Source organism: Phasianus colchicus, chromosome 1, assembly GCF_987193195.1.
Source record: "Phasianus colchicus chromosome 1, bPhaCol1.hap1.1, whole genome shotgun sequence".
NCBI classification, from domain to species: Eukaryota; Metazoa; Chordata; class Aves; order Galliformes; family Phasianidae; genus Phasianus; species Phasianus colchicus.
The window spans coordinates 117,362,777-117,376,337 of NC_143436.1; the positions used below are offsets into that span (position 1 = coordinate 117,362,777).

The window sequence follows — 13,561 nt, forward strand, 5'->3', positions numbered from 1 at the left end:
AAAAAATGAGTAAGCAGCCAGATAAAGAAATGCACGTGACACAAGCAGAGTCGAAAGTGGAAATATAAGCAAGCAGGAGTGAGAGGACTCATGTTAAACCACCTGGCTAGGCTGAAGGGAATTCTCCAAGAGTTCAGAGAGAAACGGACCTGTACCTCTAAGTCAAAACACAGGAAGAGCTCTGAGTGTGAACAACAAAGTAACCTGCTTTGGCAAGCCATGTGTTTGGAAGATATTCTGCAGGAGACACAATATATTCACAGCAGGGCTTTTGGCATCCTGCAGAAATGTCCATCCCTGTGCAGACACAAGCTCTGCTGTGGGAAGTTTGCTCCCCTTGCAGACCAGTTCATGGTGTAACTGGTATGGTCTACATCTATTAAAATGAAGACCTGGTAAAAAAAAAAAAACTCTTTGCCAAGATTGTGGTATTTAAAAATGTTTAATAAAAATATATATAAAATATATATATACACATATAAAAATATATATTAAAATTCTGACATATAAATATATATACATATATAAAAATACATATAAAATATATACATATAAGGATATATACATATATAAATTTATAATACATTTATAATACATTAAAAAAAAAATTTAGCTCAGCTTTCCTTTTCATTCTTCTCCCGTCTCCACTCTCGAAGATAAAACTCTCTTATTCTCCTCCATGTCTCGCTAGAAAAAGGAGAGTCTCAAGTTGTGATTGAGTAATTTTCACCTCAAACAGACTTTGAGAGTAACATAGAAAAAGCTGCTTCCTCTTGGGATCCCTCTGAAAGAGGCAAGCTACCACTGGGATCGCAGCATCAGCAAAGGCAGGAGAGCCAGTACCTGTCTGTCGGCTCAAGCATCTGGAAGAAGTTGTCAATTGTGATCTCTGCGTGACAGCGGGTGAGGATAACCATTGCCTGGCACAGGAAGGGCATGAATGTGTTCTGCTTCATGGATGACATGCAGCTGCGCAGGATGTAGACTATCAGTGCTGCCTGAAAGAAGGGAAGAAAGAATGATTTGCTGCATCCTTGATTCTGCAGGGCCTAACCACGGACATTCAGCACATGAGCAGTGCCTGCTCCTTTGACATACTGCCAAGGCCTAAGCCTAAATTTCACACCAATCACCCTGTCCAAGCCCTGGCTCTGTGCTCAGTCTGTGCTTCTTTAGCACAAGAGGTAAATGGCACAAGGCGTAGTGCAACAATCAGCGAAAGTCCAAGACACGTGGAAGAAAGTCTCTTACATCCCAATGGATGTCCTTTCCGTGCATCAGCAGAAAAGTGATCATCCACTTCCCAGCTGCCCGCACGCGCATTCCTCTGGCTTTCCGGAATGTGTCCTCGATGGCCATCATGAAGTCGACAGTTTGTTCCAGGGGGAAGTTTCTGCACACCATCTGCAGAAAAATGAGAAGCAGGAGAGATCTCATCACGGCTCTGCAGCAGCTCTTCGAGACAGAAAACAGTCTTGAGGGCATTCTTAGCTCAGCAGCTTGCCAGTCATTCAGGCAGCAATCACAATGCTCCTGCTCTCCATAGCCTGCTATTTATACAGAAGGCAGTTGAGCCTTCTCTCTCTCTCTCTCTCACCCACCCACCCACCCACCATGGAATCAGCTCCTTGCACTGAGCACCTGAAGGCCAGACATAGCTCAGAGCCTCCTGCTACGTGTTGATAAAAGTGGTCTCAGTGTGACAGCTCATTCTGGAAGTGGTGGGCAAGGTTGGGGGGAGCAGAAGGATGTGCAGAAGCCTATGCACTGAGATTCTACCACCCCTTTTTGGATACACTTACCATTGCAATTTTGGACAAGGTCCGGAGCTGAGAGATGGTGCTGCAGTCATTCAGTCCCTCACATAGGCTCTTGATGTCTCCAGTCTCGATGACTCTGTTGGCTGCCTTGGCTGGAAAGAGCACAGGGAGAAAAGGGAAGTCATGCTTCTTGAAATGGAACCGCTTTCCATGGGGATAGAGGACAGGGTGGGGATAAGAAGAGAGCTGTGCATGTAGCTCTCCCTCTCCATGTCCTCTCCCTCCTGTAAACAGGGCCCAGCCCATGAGGCTCTGGTAGTGCTGCAGAGGAGAGCACAGGGCTGGTGCACCCCGCTCTACTCACCTTGGATTCGGAGAAGGGAGCTTAGGCAGGTGACGGCCAACTGGCGGGATGTGGGCATGGGGTCACACGTCAGCGGAGCCAGCAATCCCACCAAGGAGCCAAAGTGCTTGCAGGCATCTCCTCTCTGCAGGGGTGAGAGGAAGGAACAAAGCTGTAGGCAGCCCCAGCTCCCCCTAGCTTCTCCTGCCTGTGCCTTCCCCACGGATGACATAGCATGCGAGCTGGGCGGAGCTTGCCTTCCAGCTCAGGAGCACCAGGGAGGGAGCCGGGGGCATGCAATGAGACTCTTTACTCACTCGAAGCTCTTCATAAGCAGCCAGCAGTTGGGAGCAGATCTGCAGGGCTCTCTCGCGCTCCCACATGTTGTCTGATGTCATTGATTTTTGCAGGATCTGGAGCAGAGCATCTGTATCACTGAGGACATCTTTTCTTTCCCTTCCTGCCATCCTTCTCTCTGTCCCTCCTTTCCCAGTACTTTCACTCAGGGCCTGCCCTGTGGCTTCACACAGCCCCCTGCTCTGCTGAGCACTGGCACTACTGCCCCGGCTCTCTACAGACACTCTTGCCTCCTAACGCAGGCGCTTTTCCTCAGCTGTGACCTGCCAGGAGCTGGCTCCTGCCTTTCCCTCTGCAGGGCCCATTTCTCTGCCCATTTCTGAGCTTGCAGTGAGCTGGCACATCAGCAGGAGATTTCTCCCCCCTCATTGCCCTCTCAGTCCCCAGATCTCCGTCCCTGCTATCGACAGGCACCATGCTTTCTCCCTTGTCCCACACATACTCACATGGACTGTGTTCCGGAAGAAGCCACGGGTGGTCTCTGTCTCAAGCAGGACTGCCATGATCCGGCCTAGAGCTTTCAACGATGTTTGCAGAAGCTGAAAGCAGGAGAGGGGATTGAGGTGTGGCATCACGGCTGCTGCTGGAGCATAGGTTGTGTGTGCTGAGGTAGGGTTCCAACGCAGAGGTGATCGGGAAAATTACGGCAGGTTACCTGCAGGTACTGTGCTGCTTGCTGAGACTTCTTGATCTTCAGCATCATCCTCGCTGAAGGGTGTATCACAATAGTCTTGTAGCACAGAGTCAACATTTCACTCATGTCCTTGCTTCCTAAAGAAGGCTTCAGCTTGCTGACAAGAGGAAAAAAGGAAGAGAAAGAAAGAGCCTTTACTAGTGCTCTCCAGAGTGGTTCAGACAACATCTGAGATTCTCCTAATCAAAAGCTGCAAAGCCAACACCCCCAGTCCGTGCTGCTGAGCACTGTCTTTAGTTCCATCAGCACTCGCCTTCTCTCCGGCAGCAGTGAACAACCTCCCTCTCTGAAGGGAAGGAGACCCCAGGTCTCCCTTCTCTTCCCTACCAGGGGACAGGAGCACCAGGGCCTTTCTCCCTGTTCAGAACCTCTGCTTTGCTGGGCACAACAGCCCAACTGTCTCTCCTGTAGATGTGGCTCCTCACCCCCTACCCCCTCCAGGCCTTCGGAAACTACCCTAAATGGGGACCACCATCCTGCCTGGCAACCCCAGAGGCTCCAATCCTTACCTCAGCTGCTCCAGGGCCAGAACCACCTTGAGGGGCACTGGGGATACACGGGTGCCCAAGTAATACTTCTTCAGCAAGTCCTGCAAGTACCAGAGAAGCACTGTCAAAGTGGGTAAGGGACATGCAAGAATTCCTCTGCCCGGTCCAAAGACAGACACAACTGCCACACACCGGCCCCATCAATCCCACATTTCCCATGAAAGCACTGCAGGATGCAGCAGCTCCACAGCTGGTGGACCAAGCCTGCTGCCCAGCTGCTGCCTGCCCACCAGCTGGAGATGTGTGGCTGAGGGAGACCTATATGGCTCCAGGAGAGCACACCTCATGGCACAGTCCAAAACTCCTCTGCAGGGAGCCCTGTATCTAGGCACTCACCATCAGGATCTCCATCAGCTTGCCCTTCAAGGAGGAGTTAAAGCAGGCAAAGTCACCCACAGCATGGAAGGCAGAGCTGAAGTCAGTGATGCTCTGCACCAGCGCGAGCTTGTTCTGCAAGTCCTGAGGTCCAAGAAAGAAGAACATTCTTTGAACTGCGGGAAGGGCCAAGGGCTGAAGGGGAGATATGTGGAGGCAACGCTAAGGGAAGGGCTTGGATCTTCATCTAGGCACAAACCGTTCCCCAAGGGATCTTTGGAAAAAGAAGGCCCATTGAAATGGGTATCCCCCCATGTGGAGAGGCTGCAGCTGGGCACTCAGACACCCTGGCATGCTTTGAACTCTCACCTGACAGCTGCAGCTGTACAGCAGCAGGATGTTGCCCACGATGTCTCCCTCCAGGCGGGCAAGCAGCTGTTCCTTGGAGGCTCTCAGTGCCAAGCTGCCATGGGCGAGGATGAGAGCCCTGCGTGTGGCCTGAGCTCTCATGCTGTCCAGTTGCATCTGTGTGGGGAGAAATGCCTTGAGACACTCGCTCAATGGCCCCCAGTGACTTGTAATGCACCTGAGCTCCCAGGGCAGGAGCTGCTGTGAAAATAAGGTGGAAGAATGCCAAGATGGAAACTCGTAACACTTTACCTTCTTGAGCTTGGAAATCCTTCCATTCCGGCCTTTACACAGCCTGGACGCAAACATGGTGAGTGTGTCCAGGACTGTGTGGAAGTTGCTCTCAGCAGCATGGCTGAGAAGAGAGATCATCCCCTGCACAAAAGAACAAGGGGCAGTTGGTGCAGGCCTCAACCTACTGGCGCGGCCAGCCACAATGGCCAGGCTGGTCCTGACTTGAGGGAAGCAGCAGCAGGGAGGAGATTGAAAGGCCCAGAGCAGGGCCAGGAGAAGCCCTCTGCCCCAGGGACAGAGCAGGGATGCTCGCAGGAGCTGGGGGGAGAGCTCACCTGGGCCTCAGATGGCTCCTCTGCATTTGCTTCCTCCAGGTGCTGCAGCAGCTTCTGTTGGACATGGAGGACTTCCTTACAAGCTCCCAGAACTGTCCCCAGAGCCTTGTACAGGAAATACTGCATGGGAAGGGAAGGAATAAGCTGAGACATGGCAGCAGCCTGACCTGCTGGCAGAGGGCCAAGTAAGGACCCACGCTCCCTGGGAGATGCTGAGAGCAGCTGCTGGGCTGAGCTTTAGCCAGCCCCTGGGTAATTTGCAGGGAAAGGCTCTCTGGGTGGGCATGGGCTGGGGAAGCAGCATGAGCAGCCCCTGTGGGCAGGGCACCAGCTGCAGCTCCAGCCCCAGTTGGGCACCTGCAGCTGCACCGCTGGGTAGAGCCAGGGGAGACCCACCTTTTCTCCAGAGCTGCTGGGGGAGCTGCTCAGCCGCCGGCTCAGCTCGCAGCTCAGGGCCTTGGTCCAGGCCTCGTCCTCCACAGTGTCCAGCGATGCCCTCAGGAACTGTTGGAGAACAGGAAAAGCCAATGTTCCCTTGCCCTTTGCCTCTTCCCAGATTCCCAAGTTGCTGCAGCTTTCTGGGGAGAGATGCCTCAAACAACAGTCCCTCTGCCAGCTCCCCCCAGCATTCTCTCCCTGGCTCGTATGGGGGTGGGGCTCCTTGAGGCAGGCAAGCACTTCTCTGCAACGCGCTGTACCTTTAGCAGACGGTGCTCCCACTCTGCAGAGTCCTGGAAGCTCTCATCTTTCCCTACACAGCAACAGGAAGCAAAAGACGCTTGCTTGGGATCAAGCCACAAAAGAAGAGCAGCAGCAAACCTGGCTTGGCTTGACTCAGCCCTGCCAAGCTGGCACCTGCACCCCCTCCACAATGACCTGTCCCTCCCCACAAACACTGTTCCAACAGGAGCACAGAACTAATGGCTCCAAGACTGCTGTCTCAAGGGACTTGAAGAGTGTATATGTGCCCTGGAATGGGCAGATCCCTTGGGGGAAAAGTTCCCTGGGCCTCAGTGCTGTCTCCCTGGAATGGAAACAGCATCAGAGCAAGGAGTGGACTGCAGGCAACACTTCTGCCATGCTGCAGGGCTGCGTTTTCCATCCCGCCCTTCCTGCGCCCCCCCCCCCCCCCTTCCTCCACCTCCATTCCTCCCTCCTCACCAGCACTTTACCTTTAAGGCACTGCAGCAGCAGGGGGATCTCAGCAGCCCACATGGCCCCCACAGCTGTGTGGATCTTGCTATGGAGGTTTTGCATGAGCAGTAAGGCAGCGGCTTGGAGTTCACTGCCTGCAACAGGGTTCCCTGCCACCACCTGAGCGAGAGCAAAGAGAAACTTGGTCACTTCTGCAGCAAGAGAAGTGGCTTCTTCCAGGGGGGAAGCAGCTTGGCTCTTCTCTGGTGGGCAAGGAGCAGCCAACAGCTTTGCCCATGGCTCTGCAAGCCCGGGAAGACAACGGCATCCTCAGGGGTGAGGCGGGTGCTGGCACACTCAGCCATGCTGCTTCCTCTTTGAGGCTTGTGGAATCAGCCTCTGGAACACGTACTCACCAACAGGCGTGCCAACAGTATCTGGGGAGTCAGCAGCGGGCCTGCAGGGAGAAAGAAGTGCTGAATGAGATGCAGACACTCCATGCCTTGCCATACGCACCTCTGCTATCCCTTCTGGGCGCTAACACAGGTCAACAGAGCTCACTAGGAGAGTTTCTGCTCCTACCTTGAAACATGGAGCTGAGGAAATGGGGATCCAGTTCTTCCATGTCCCGCACCGTCAGGTCCCCTCTCTTAGCCATGGCTTGGACACAGCGGGAGACTGGGATAAGCATGCCGGTGTACTCGGCTGGCACCACGTACAGCAGCAGCCGTGGCCACAGGAGCTGTAGGGAACAAGGCAGTTGAACATGTCAGCATGCCTGCCTCCACTCAGAGATGAAGAGGACTCTGTGAATTTCCCTGAGTCTTGTGTGCTTCAGAGCACATTGGAAGGGGACAAGGAGTGGCAGCAGGGCAGTGTGACTTACTTTGGACATCCCTCTCGCAGAGACATCCAGTGACCCAAGGATGTCCACGCACAGCTCTTGGAGTGCTCTTTCTTCCTTGGCTTCCTGGGCAGAAAGGTCTCCGGCTTCCTGCACAACAGTGGTGTTGGAACACTGGTTACTCTCAGTTCTCAGGAGCCTCTCAGGAGGCTCAGGTGTGGCCCCACTGCTGCTTCTGTGCCAGCCTCAGAGCAGCACGGGTCTTCCACAGGAAGATGCTGCCCACTGTCCTTACCCTTCTTCCTGTGGTGTGGCTGAACTCGCTGAAGATGTGCCCCACCACATCCCAGGCTGAGCAGCTCCAGGTGTTAGCACTGAGCAGATCTTTGATGAAGAGCAGAATGGCCCTCCTCACCTGTCAGGGGTCAATTGTGGGTTTGATTTTCTTTTTTTTTTTTGCCCTTTGGGCATGCACAGAGACAGCAAGAGCAGCGGGGAAGCTTTGGCCCCTGAGGTGAAAGCCAGGCCTTAGCACCGGGCTGTACACTTTCCATGTGCAGCACAGGGACCTGCCCACACCACTCTGCCTGCTCTCCCCACAGGAGCCATTGCAACCATGTGTTCAATGCCCCAGCACCTTCCTTGGCACCCCAGCCCTGCCCGTGTTGGCAACAGCATCACTTCTTGCCATCGGGCTCTCAGAGGACACAAAGGAGAAGGGAAATACTTCCCAGGGTCTGAGTCCTTCTAGTACAGCCTCACCAGCCTCTGCCTCAAGGGAAAGGGTCTCCCTACCACCCCAACAGTGCTTTCCTTTCCCAAATAAGCTCACCTGGGTCCTGGGATCAGTGCACAGACACTGCACAGCCTCCACAACCTGGGGCATCTTCTCTGTCATTGCAGGCTCTGCAAGAGATGCACAGAAGCATGCATGGAGGCACAACCCAGATGGCAAAAGGGATCCCTGGAAGTCCCAACCCGTAGTACTGACCATCAGAGCGAGCCAGAGCACCGAGCAGACCCAGGGCTGCCACACAACCAGCCTTCCTCTGACCGCCCAGCTGTGACTGCAGAAACAGGACTGTTTCCTCTGGGCAGATTCGGGCTGCAGGGAGGAAATCCCGCAATGTGTTATCAAGAAACTCGCACCTGTTCCATAGGTTTGCAAGAGAGGTTTTGGCCAGGGCATTGCCAAGCATCGCCAAATTTCCTCTCCTTACCCTGCAGCATGATGCAGTGGGTCAGCTCTGCTCTGTCAGCCTCGCTGTGCTGCTGGGTGTCATCAGAGAGCTGTGGGAACAAGATCCATTTGAGAAAATTGCATCATCATTGAGGATGGAAAAGAAACTGCGCTGCCAGCTCTTGTCTCCCTTGGCACTCTTGGGAAGAGGAGATGTAGACAAAACACAGCCTGCTCTGGGGGCACATACATAGTGCCTCTGGAGCAGCCACAGGCATGCAGGAGCTAAGGCTGAGTGGCCATCATAGGCTCTGAGCTCCACAGTCCTCCTGAGACTTAGCCAAGAGGGAAACTGCTGTGGGTGCAAGGATAGGCTCCCCTTACCTGGTAGAATACAGCACTGGTGACGGCCAGAATCTTGTCCTCTGGGATAACAGACTGAACTTCCTCTAAGGCCTCCAGGAAGATATTGAGGCTCTGCAAGAGACCAGCAGAGGAAGAAAGTGCTAAAGGCACATCTAGCCACTTGAGATTAGAGAAACTGATTCCCAATGGTTTGTCCACTGGGAGAAGCTCCTGCACAGCCATTCTGGTTTGTCCCCCCTTCCCAGCAGCACTAAGAGAGACTCTCTGCTCTCAACTGAGCTTTGTTTGGGCATTGTTTGCCTTCTTCCCCACCATCAGATGCAACTGGATGTGGTCTCCTAGTTATTAGTACAGAGCTCCTCTTAGCACTTAGACCCAACAGTGATGGTGGTGAAGCCTCCTGTCCCCAGGAGTGACTCTTTGCTCCCTTCTGGCCCTGTCCAGATTGTGCCTTCCTTGACTGAAGAGCTCAGGAAGCCTCAGACCTCCCTTGAACACCTGTTCCTTCTTTCTCCAAGGGCTTCCCGCCTCCTCTCTGCATCCCACTGACCCCTCTTGGTACTGGCCCCATGTCCACACTGAGCCCAGCACAACATCTCACCTTGGTCCCCCTGCAGGTGTCTTGGACTTCCTGATACTGGTGCACAAGCCAGAGGAGCTGCTCCCAGATGTGCTCTCGGTGCTGCTCCTCTTGCAGGAGGACAGCCATCATGGAAGCCATGGCCCCGAGGACGGCCTGTTTGTCCTGAAGAGGGATAGCAGAGGTCCGGCATCAAAGACTGAAGGTCTGCCCTCCTACAGAGAGGGCTTTCTCTTTCCCTTACCCTTCCCGATGCCCCTATGCCCAGCAGGAGATGGCCTTGCTCTGGAGGACAGGTAGATTTTCCCCACACCCTCATCCCCAGATACCCCTGCCAGAGTGCTGTGACATGCAGCTGCTTCCTCGCAGGGAGATCCAGCCCCGAGCACAGAGCCAGTTTGGGGCCCTTTGCAGAGCCATCCCACACCCTCTTGTCACCTCTCTGCTCTCAGCCCACTGGGCACAGACAGAGCTGCCGACATGGATGCCCCAGCTGCTATCCTGGGCTGGGAATGCAGCAGTGCTCACCTTTTCCTCCTTGCAGTCCTGCCAGTTCCTCACCACAGAGCAGAAGAGCTGGTAAAGATTCTCATAAATCTGCCCTTTCTCTGTGGCAGGCCAGGGGCATCGCTTTCCAGAGCACAAGTGAACCTTGACTCCTTCCAACCATTGTTTCACAACTGAATAAACAAAACAACAGCAACAAACAAAATATATAATTAATTTAAAAATAAAAATAAAACTAAGAAGAAAACAAAATAAAACAAAAAAAACCCACAAGATAAAAGGGAGCCCTTGAGAGTCTGCAACAGTGCAAGGTGCAAGGGCTGTCCCAAGCCCCCCTGCTCTGGGGCCAGCACTCACCAGCACAAGCGATGCGCAGGGTCCGGCCGCTCCTCACCTGGCCCACCAGACTGCACAGACCAGCCAGCGTCAGCCACACAAAGGAGATGCACTGTGGAGCTGTAGAGAGGAAGGAGAGGGGCACGGTCAGAGCCTCAGCAGGGAGGGAGGAGAGGCTGCAGCCCTGCATCCCCCAGCTCTACACAGATCATGCCAAGGGGAGAGACCCCTTTGCTTGGTTGTTACAGATGTCAGGAGGCTGAGGACACTCTACCATAGGTGCTGAACAGTTTGTTCAGGGTCACGAGCACAAAGTCCTTGGACATCTCCCGTGTGGCCTTCAGGTGGCCCTGGAGCTCGGCCATCACCAAGCTGAAGTGTGTCCGGGCCAGAGCCACCAGGACATTGCTGGCAGCCGTCCTCATGCTGTCCGTCACGCCCTGAAAAAGAGTCACTGGTGACACACGGCACAGGAGACTGCCCGAGGCCTTCCCTTGGAAGGGCTCAGCCACCGCCGTCCGCCAGCAGAACACCAGCGCGGGCAGGCGGCTCCCTTTGCCTTCAGGAGTGACCCCTCACCTGGGCTGCTGTCAGGTCCTGGGACACCTCTGCCAGCAGCCGGTTCACCACTCCGCACGGCGGGCGGCTGTCACCTCCCCACAGGACGTGCTCCAGCTCGCAGTACGCCTGCGCTCGGTCACCCTGGGGACAGGGATAGGTCACGTTTTGCTTTGCCCTCGTTCCCAGGGAGCCGCCCGCTGCCACCCATCGCTATGCCGATGAGCTGCCGGGGCCTGGCACTCACGGGACAAGAACCAGGGCAAGGATTGATGGTTGGACGTCCCCAGCTCACCTCCTGGTCTTGCAGGCGCTGCAGCAGTAAAGTCACGGCACAGACAGGGACAGGGCTTTCCACCCTGCCTCTCTCCCTGCGACGTGTAGGTCTGGGCATGCAGCCCACACAGGCAAAGAGACCTGGAAGGAAAGAGCAGAGCAGCTGCTACCGGTGTTGCTTGGAGTCAGGGCCGAGCATCCAGCCAGCTCTGGGAGGAATGCTCCTCTAGCCCCATGGTGTGGGGTGGATAGCTGGCACATGTGTTGTTGGTGGAGAGAAGGGAGAGAGCCTTCCCCTTGCTGGGGTACTGGGGAAACCACGATGGACGGCCGCACTCAGCAGAGCAAGAACAGTGCTGCTGGCACATCCTAAAGAGACACTGGCGGCACACACGTGCTCGGGCAGCGTCATGGTGTCCAGAGAGGTGGAGGGACCTCACCTCGAAGGGCTCTCAGCCGCTCCATCACAGCAGGATGTCTCCAGATAGACACAAAGCTCTCTCTGGGTTCACTTCCTGCGCGTCCCACAAGCGGACTGAGCCACCGCTCCCACTGCTGCCACAGGGGTGAAAGCGACAACTGTGACATCACAGTAAGGAGTGCCACCTCACAAAGAATGACGTGTCCTGGGCTGGGGACCAGACTGCATGCAGGGCAACCTTGCAGGCCCCAAAACACACATGTTTTTGTGAGGAACTTGGCTCCAGGGTGGACACATTCCACACTGAAGCAGGGAGTCACCTCAGCAGATGAGGAAGTGCCCTGGCCAGGGAGCAGCTCCGGGTGCCATTGCCCGGCATTGTCTTAGTGACTGGGGACTCCATGCTGGGAGGTACTGAGGCCCCCATCTGCTGCCCAGATAATCTCTTCAGAGAGCTTTGCTGTCTTCCAGGGGCACGTGTCATAAACGTTAAGGAGACTCCACTGCATGTGATCAAACAAGAAGACCATCATCTGCATGTTGTCATTCAAGTAGGGTCATGGAAGCTGCCACGAGGAAATGGCAGAACATCAGAGAGGGACTTTGCGTCCCTTGGAAAGACGCTAAAGGGCTCAGAAGTGCCAGGAGTGTTCTCCTCTGTCCTCCTGACTGGCGGCTGGGTCTCAGAAAGGAGGAGGAAAATAGAGGAGGTAATTTAGAAGTAGATTACTGTCTGAGAGGATGGTGTTGGGATCGAGGTTTGTGTACCATGATCTTGGGCATGCTTTGAGAGACCAGGTGTGTGGATATGAGACAGAATGTGACTGAGCAGTTGCAAGGAGCAAACTGGCTGGACTGATTACAAGAACGTTAAACTAGATTTGATGAAGGAAGGGGATGGAGTTCCTTGTGACAGAGAAGGGCCTGAGAATGCTGTCTTTTTAGTAAACGGTGGAGAAAAACTTTCCAGTTGTCCAGTAGGATCTTGTGTGGACTCCTCAGAGAAGATAACATTGCCAAGAGCCCGGCTTAAACCTTCCTGCATCTCACTAGAGATACCTGTACCCTCTGCTTCCCTACGGTGCCTGTATAGCAATGCATGCTGCATAGGGAATAAACAGGAAGAACTAGAGATCCTTGTGTGCTTACAAGGATGTGATCTCATTGCAATCACGGAGACATGGTGGCAGAGCTCACACGACTGGCATGCTGTTGTGGATGGCAAGATGAGGTGAGGTGAGAGAATTGCTCTTTATGTGAGAGAGCAGCTAGAATGTATTGAGCTCCACTGTGGGGGGGAATATGAACAATGGATAGCTTGCGGATAAGAATTAAGGGGCAGGCTAACATAGGCGACACTGTTTTGGGTGCATGCTACAGGCCACCTGATCAGGAGGAGGAAGTGGACGAGGCCTTTTACAAACAGCTGGAAGTAGCCTTGTGATCGCCAGCACTGGTTCTTATGGGGGACTTCAACCATCCTGATACTTGTTGGCAAAGTAACACAGCCAGGCACACAAGGTCCAGGCTGTTCCTGCAGTGTGTTGATGATAACTTTCTGACGCTGGTGGTGGAGGAACTGATCATAGAATCATTGAATCATAAAGTTGGGAGGCCATTCAGAGGGATCTAGATAAGCTGGATCACTGAGCTGAGGTGAATGGGATGAGGTTCAACAAGGCCAAATGTTGGGTCCTGCACTGCCCTGAGGTGGAGGGGTGTGCTACTTGACCTTGTTTTTACTAACAAGGAAGGGCTGGTAGAGGATGTGAAGGCTTGGGGCAGGTTGGGATGCAGCAATCATGAGATGGTGAAGTTCAAGATCCTGTGTGGAAGAATCAAAGCAATCAGTAGGAGTGCTACCCTGGACGTAAGCAGAGCATACTTGGAGGTATCCCATGGGCTAGTGCGTTAGAAGGTAGGTAGGCCCATGAGAGCTGGTTGGCCTTTAAACTCCACTTCTGAGCTCAGATCAGTTGTGAAAGACAAAACTGTTTTTTTATTGGCTCAAAATTTTGCTTTCTGAGGCCTTTTTTTGTGATAAGACTCTAACTTACAGCTGTGAATTATCTAGGGGGACGAGTGGTGGGTGTCACTGTGCCACAATACTTCTGCTTATGATTGTAAAGATAAGCAGAAGCAGGACAAGCAGTCTTTTTCAGAGAGTGAGGCTTGAAAGGGCTGACCACTGCAAAAGGTGATAATGCTGCTCATGGCAACGAAGGCACCACTCCCTGCTGGCTTGTCTGTTGGGCCAGGTGTGCCAAGCTAACAGAGAGAAAAGAAAGAAAAGAACCTGAGAAACTGGGGATAAAAAGCCCTCACTAAACTAAGGACTAGGGAGAAGAACTCCCAGAGAAAAGAA

At 53.7% G+C, this 13,561-nt stretch overlaps 1 protein-coding gene across 1 annotated transcript; it reads right to left on the minus strand.

Annotated features, from left to right (window-relative positions):
- Positions 1–3,003: 3,003 nt before the first annotated feature.
- On the minus strand, positions 3,004–12,918 carry LOC116232719 (maestro heat-like repeat-containing protein family member 2B). Its single transcript, XM_090124227.1, has 24 exons — positions 11,216–12,918; positions 10,795–10,916; positions 10,521–10,643; positions 10,216–10,381; positions 9,963–10,061; positions 9,627–9,778; positions 9,120–9,263; positions 8,537–8,629; positions 8,193–8,262; positions 7,964–8,077; positions 7,805–7,878; positions 7,268–7,387; positions 7,015–7,122; positions 6,711–6,870; positions 6,545–6,585; positions 6,167–6,308; positions 5,693–5,745; positions 5,391–5,498; positions 4,995–5,114; positions 4,678–4,800; positions 4,387–4,542; positions 4,039–4,161; positions 3,664–3,743; positions 3,004–3,251 (listed from the first exon to the last, which is right to left on the minus strand). The coding sequence occupies exons 1-24, from the start codon at positions 11,361–11,363 to the stop codon at positions 3,032–3,034; spliced, it is 2,859 nt and encodes a 952-aa protein (XP_089980353.1). The 5' UTR covers positions 11,364–12,918; the 3' UTR covers positions 3,004–3,031.
- Between the last annotated feature and the right edge of the window lie 643 nt (positions 12,919–13,561).

What these genes read in the sequence shown, in the direction of transcription:
- LOC116232719 (XM_090124227.1), bottom strand. Translation starts at nt 11,363, where the DNA reads ATGTCACAGTTGTCGCTTTCACCCCTGTGGCAGCAGTGGGAGCGGTGG. An exon ending in CCTGCGCATCGCTTGTGCTG is followed by an intron (nt 9,779 to 9,962) that starts GTGAGTGCTGGC and finishes TTGTTTATTCAG; the next exon opens with TTGTGAAACAATGGTTGGAA. An exon ending in AGGAGCCATCTGAGGCCCAG is followed by an intron (nt 4,801 to 4,994) that starts GTGAGCTCTCCC and finishes TCTTTTGTGCAG; the next exon opens with GGGATGATCTCTCTTCTCAG.